This window comes from Hemiscyllium ocellatum, chromosome 10 (genome assembly GCF_020745735.1).
Source record: "Hemiscyllium ocellatum isolate sHemOce1 chromosome 10, sHemOce1.pat.X.cur, whole genome shotgun sequence".
NCBI lineage: Eukaryota > Metazoa > Chordata > Chondrichthyes > Orectolobiformes > Hemiscylliidae > Hemiscyllium > Hemiscyllium ocellatum.
In genome coordinates, this window is record NC_083410.1 from 50,915,216 (window position 1) to 50,921,215 (window position 6,000).

The 6,000-nt window shown below is 46.1% G+C and overlaps 1 protein-coding gene across 1 annotated transcript in view; it reads right to left on the bottom strand.

Moving 5' to 3' along the window:
- The window catches only part of dusp10 (dual specificity phosphatase 10), a 35,493-nt gene extending 33,695 nt beyond the window's left edge, over positions 1–1,798 (bottom strand). Inside the window, exons 1-2 of the mRNA XM_060830919.1 lie at positions 1,655–1,798; positions 365–1,327 (exon numbers count right to left, since the gene is read on the bottom strand). Of these exons, the coding sequence (XP_060686902.1) occupies positions 365–1,280 (916 nt within the window). The 5' untranslated portion in view covers positions 1,281–1,327; positions 1,655–1,798. The remainder of the gene's footprint in view (positions 1–364; positions 1,328–1,654) is intronic.
- Positions 1,799–6,000: the final 4,202 nt, after the last annotated feature.

The following is a 6,000-nucleotide window of genomic DNA, read 5'->3' on the forward strand; positions in this document are numbered from 1 at the left end:
GGATGTTGCCCTGCGCTCCTGCAATGTGACATTTCGAAACAGGCATTTTCATTCAATAAGCAGAATTGAAAAACAACACCGTGTTCACGTCAAAGTCAATCGCTTTATGCATTCCACGTGCAGGCTATGCAACTAAAATGCTTAAAATGGATCGAGCCTTGAAACGAACCGATTCAGTTCCGCAGGCTGTGCCGTTCACAAATTATTACCAACTCCGGGCGACTTTTGCTTTTTGAAGCAAAACTGTTAAGGCAACGAATCTCTGTGCCTGCTTTAGACTTGACCCTAACAACAACTCTGGAAACCTCCGATCGTTAAAAAAAACTTTCTTATTTTTTAAAAGAAAAAAAAATGAAAGGTCTACCTTTTAAAACCAGCGGATCCTTGCCTTCTCGTTTCAACGATTCCAGCACTATGTGGAGTGGCTGAGAGGGCAGCACCCGGTTGGGCTCAATAGTGTTCTCATCATAAACTATTATCTCCTTGGAGAATATCCTTTTATAGGAGTCCTTGCCTTCCCTGCAGGAGATGAGATCCAAGACGGTGATCTTGCCCTGCTGCAGCCTCCTCCTGCTGATCTTGTCCGAGCAGTTGATGTGGACGGCTCCCTGGATGTGGCTCTTGTTGTATTCCATGAAGGGGCGACAGTCGATGATGACCGGACCCTGGCTCTGAGACGGGGGGCCCTTGATGCCGCCGCTTTTGGTCAGTTTCTTGGCCAGCTCGGCCGGGGGGATGGTGCGGACGGCCGCAGCGGCCGGAGGGGACGGGCTCCCTCCGACTCCGGGAGCCGGGGGGCTTGCAGAGCCGCCGTTCTCATTGCCGCTCACCATCGGGCTGCCGGCGCAAGAAGGGCAGCCGGGTTTGGCGGCGGCGGAGGCAGCAGCAGCAGCAGCCGGGGCTGGTAGAGGGTGGCTGCCGCCCACCACCGAGCCCGGGCTCGGGTCGCCCTTGTTGGGGGGGTAGGTGCTCACCGTGCAGCAACTAGCGCCGCTGCATCCGCAGGACAGGGAGCGCACCGAGCCGTTAGATGATGGCATATACGGAAAGTTGCCGCTTCGGGACGGGAGCGGAGCCGCCGCCTCCGCCAGGCTCTGAGCTTTCGGATGGCCAGCTGCCGCACTCACCGCTCCGGGACGAGAAGGAGGAGGAGGAGGTGGTGGTGGTGGAGAAGCCGCCACGTAGGTGTGATCCAAACGGAGATGGAGCTCCTGCGGTCTGACCGGCCTCGGCAATGCCACCACCCCAACAATCCGTTCGTCTAGAGGGGATGGAGGCATCAGGATGATGTTGATGAGCCCTGCTGGCGATCCGTGGAGGAAATGGACTGAAACGGGATCAAATGTACTGTCAGCATCAGAGCGGAGGGAGGGGAGGGGAGAGCAATAAATTCAGAGGCACGCATTGGTTATTTCTGCCGCAAATAGAAGGGGATCGCAACTAAAAATAAACTCGAGGCACGGGCGCCTTCATTGGGCAACCTGGCGGACCGACTTTTTTTAAAAAAAATAAAATATAAATCAACAAACTGCTCGCTTATTCTCTGGGTGAGGTGCTTGCAATTTAAAGTCCAAGTTGAGCAGCAACTTTGTGCGGAATTGGGGTTTCACTCCGCATCCGCTGCAAGAGGCCATTGAGAAAAAACTGTACTCACATCACAAAGTGCAGCTCCTCCCGTTCTCCTGGCACTTACTGTCTAATCGTTATTGATCTATTCCCAGAGAAACTTCCCAACACTTGTAGTGTTTTTATTTTCTCTCTCTCTCTCTCTCTCTTTTGCTACATTCATTCAGCTGGTCCCCCCGCCACTGCCGCTTTAATTCAGCTACACTTTTTTATAACAACGCGATTCGCCTTCACCTGACAGGGGCGGGACCCGCTCTCCGATGGACAGGGCGCCCAACCAATGCGACCCCAGAATCCCAGGGGTTTGACACGCCCTCTTGCCCCACCCACTGCCTGGTTGACCAATCACCGATGAGAGGGGACGGATACCGCGCCTTCATTGGTCGGGACGCGGCCGACGTTGTCATCATTATGACATCATTGGCAGCCAATGGGCGGGCCGGCAGCGAGGCCGCTCCCGGAATTGATGGGCTGCTCGCTTTTTCCAGTCCAGGGCTGGTGCAGCCGATACCAGTTTAAACTGACCGTGTAATCAGAGCCAATACAGCCGGGACCAGGGCAGCCAGTACCATCCGAGTAAGTGTGAACAGGGCCAGTACACCTAGAGTCAGTGTGAACAGGGACAGTACGATCAGAGTGAGTGTGAACAGGGTCAGTACTCCTAGAGTTAGTGTGAACATGGCTAGTACACCCAGAATCAATGTGAACATGGCCAGTATCATCAGAGTGAGTGAACAGGGTCAATCCACCTAGAGTCAGTGTGAATAGAGTCAGGAGAAAGTGAGGACTGCACATGCTGGAGATCAGAGTTGAGGTGTGGTGCTGGAAAAGGTCAGGCGGCATCCGATGAGGATGAGAAACAATGATTTGGGCCTAAGCTCTTCATCAGGAATTAGCAGGGCCAGTACACTCAGAGTCAGTGTGAATAGGGCCAATACAACCAGAGTCAGAGCAGCCAGGGTCAGTGTGAACAGGATCAGTACACCCAGAGTCAGTGTGAACAGGATCAGTATACCGAGAGTCAGTGAATAGGGTCAGTACACCCAGAGTCAGTGAATAGGGTCAGTACACCCAGAGTCAGTGTGAACAGTCAGTATGCCCAGAGTCAGTGAACAGGGTCAGTACACCCAGAGTCAGTATGAACAGTCAATACACCGAGAGTCAGTATGCACAGGGTCTGTACAACCAGAGTGAGTGTGAACAGGCCAGTACAACCAGAGTCAGAGCAGCCAGAGTCAGTGTGGACAGGATCAGTACCCCCAGAGTCAGTGTGAACAGGGTCAGTACACCCAGAGTCAGTGTGAACAGGATCAGTATACCCAGAGTCAGTGTGAACCGGAACAGTACACCAAAAGTCATTGTGAACAGGGCCAGTACACCCAAAGTCAGTGTAAACAGGATCAATACACAAAGAGTCAGTGAACAGGGCCAGTACACCCAGAGTCAGTGTGAACCAGGGCCAGTAAACCCAGAGTCAGTGTGAACAGGATCAATTTACCCAGAGTCAGTGAACAGAGCCAGTGTTAACAGAGCCAGTGTACCCACTGTCAGTGTGAACAGGGCCAGTACAACCAGAGTGAGAGCAGCGAGAGTCAATGTGAACAGCGTCAGTGGACGTGCAAGCACGGCCAGTGAAACAAGGGCCAGTGCTGCCGGAACCAGTTTAAATGAAAAGGAACAGCCAAGTCATCTCATCCTGTTTTCCCCTTCGCACCCATTTGGTTACTCATTAAGAAATTGCACTCCTGTTTCGAAAACAGGATGAAATCATTCAATACAGTTCCAAATTTGGAATATTCCGCAACAATTACTAGTTGGAATTTTGAAGATAAACCAGACAGCAAAATAAAAACAAGGCAACCGGGTATTCCTCCCCAGCTTGTATTAAGTAACACCTCGAAGTTGTGCTGCCCTCAGCAGCATACGGCACAGCATATGGTGTTTGCAAGCAATTAAAAAAAAGCCCGCCAATGTTGCACTGGGAACTTCAAATTGGACTTGACACGAATTCACTAGCAAAACCTGAAAAGTACAACAAAAACAAAACGATGTGTCGAGCTGGAAATGATACTTTCTAAAACTTTTTTTGTTGTTTGAATTTGGTGGCAGATCTTATGGAATATGTTAAAATAATCTGTGAATGAATGGGTTAATGACGATGGGAATCTTAAACAGAACGAACACATGGCACGATGTCATTATTTAAAACAAAGATTAAGCATGTCGTTGGAGATCATTTAACTTTTGCATGAAATCGTTTCGACATAGTATATTCTTCCCACTACGAAAACATTTCACTAAACTGTATGAAGTGTGTATGCACTAGGAGGCAGGATTTGCTACTACTGCATATTATATGGGTACAATGCATGTTAGTTGCTTGTGAGCAGTCCCGGCAAGCATACTTGAAATAGGAGTTATCAATTGAGGGGAGGACAACACAGATTTCTAAGATACCTGGACTTCAAGGGTTAAATAAGTTGGAGGAATGCACAAATCGGGTTGTTATCACTGGCATTTAGAAGTTTAAGGATGATTTGATCAAAGTTGCAAAATAAAAATAATTAATATAAAAATAACAATTGAGGGAAATTATTTCTGTTGGGAGTCTCGAACTAGGGATCATATTCTGAACATTGGAGCCAGTCAGACCTTTCTGGAGTCAATTTTGGAAAGACTTTTACATTTAAAAAATGGTTAAAATTTGGAAGTCTCTTCCACAAATAACAGATGTTAGATAGGTCTTAAATTTAAAACTGAGGTTGATAGAATTTTGTTCTTTGAAGATTTGAAGGGATATTGAATAATGATTCAGACTCAAAGGGCTAAATGACCAATTCTTGTTCCTCAGGGTGGGAGATCACATACCAGCAGTAAGGGCAGCTCTTCACTGTACATTTTTTGTTGGAAAGGCAGGTTTCTTTTTCGTGTGAAAAAATATCCCTGTGCAGGCTAATGGTTCAAGTCCAACTCTAGCACCTTCAGCACATAATATAGGTTGCAATGTAAGAGCAATATTGAAGGACTGGTGCGGATCTGTTATATTTCAGGTGAGACTTTAAGTAGATCCCCTGTAAGAGAATCTGTGGAATTGTTTATCAAGAGCAAGGGAATTCTTCCTGATTGTGAACCTATATTTAAACCTCATTCAAATAATTAAAATAGCTTATCTGTTCATTACCATACTGCTGTTTTCACAATTTGCTGTATGCAAATTGGTTGCATTGTTTCCTTAATTGCCCCATTGACCACACGTTGAAAGTATTTTATTTACTGAAAAGAGCTTTGCAAAGTTTCATTGGAAGTCTTCCTTTTGTTTGTTTAAAAATGTAAATAATGTTACTTGAACTGATGTAATCATCAAGCATCTTTCACAACAAAAGTACTGCCAACATTGAAGTAGGGGGAAATTATGATTGGTAATTCCCTCAAAGCTGCTCCCACTCCATTGACATAATTGTGAAGGAAATCTGGCATAAGCCCTGTTTATGTTGCTTTTCTGGTAAAATTATACCAGTGGAATGGAATTGGTTGGAGGAAATTCCCAGCCTATGTGTTCAAATTTAGACTTTTAAGAAAAATTCCATGCCACACGAAGCTTTTTGTGATAAAGCTTTGTAATGTTCGTGAGCTCTTTATTTATGTTTTCTTCAAATAGCACTGTCTTATTCATCTACAATACACTGCTCCAGGCTAACCTAATACTTATGCTTATCGAGTTTTGAGATGATTTGTAGCTCAGGTTGAAGTTTTGGATGTAGATTTGCTCACTGAGCTGAACAGTTCATTTCCAGACGTTTTATTACCTTACTAGGTAACATCTTCGGTGGACCTCACTTGAAGCAATACTGAAACTTCCTGCTTTCTATTTATATGTTTAGGTTTCTTTGGGTTGGTGATCGCATGAGGTTCACTGAAGATGTTACCTAGTAAGGTTATGACTTGTATTTTTTAAGTTTAATCAAGAGATATATCCCAATAAAACATATAATCAAGAAAGAGCCCACTCTACACACGACTGCAGATTTACTGTAAGGCCACACTTAAAAGTATTCACTATCTGTATCTGTGCTGTGGCCTCTCCCAAACAGGTTCCTCCGAGATCAGTTGTGAATTTCACTGTTTGTTAGTTTTCTCAGATGCACTCCGATGTCCAGCGAGACATTAATTCAAACAGCAAAGGCAGTAACTGTACAGGTTCACTGCTGTGTCAGGGAGGAGTATGAGTTTTTTTCTCTCTCTCTCTCTCTCTCTTTCTCTCTCTCTCCTGCACTGCCTGACCATGTGCTGCCTTTGTCTGGTCCTCTCCCTTTTAAAGAGCTGCTGTTTTGCCTTTTTTTTCCTCCAAAGTTCCAAAACAATGCAACAGCACAT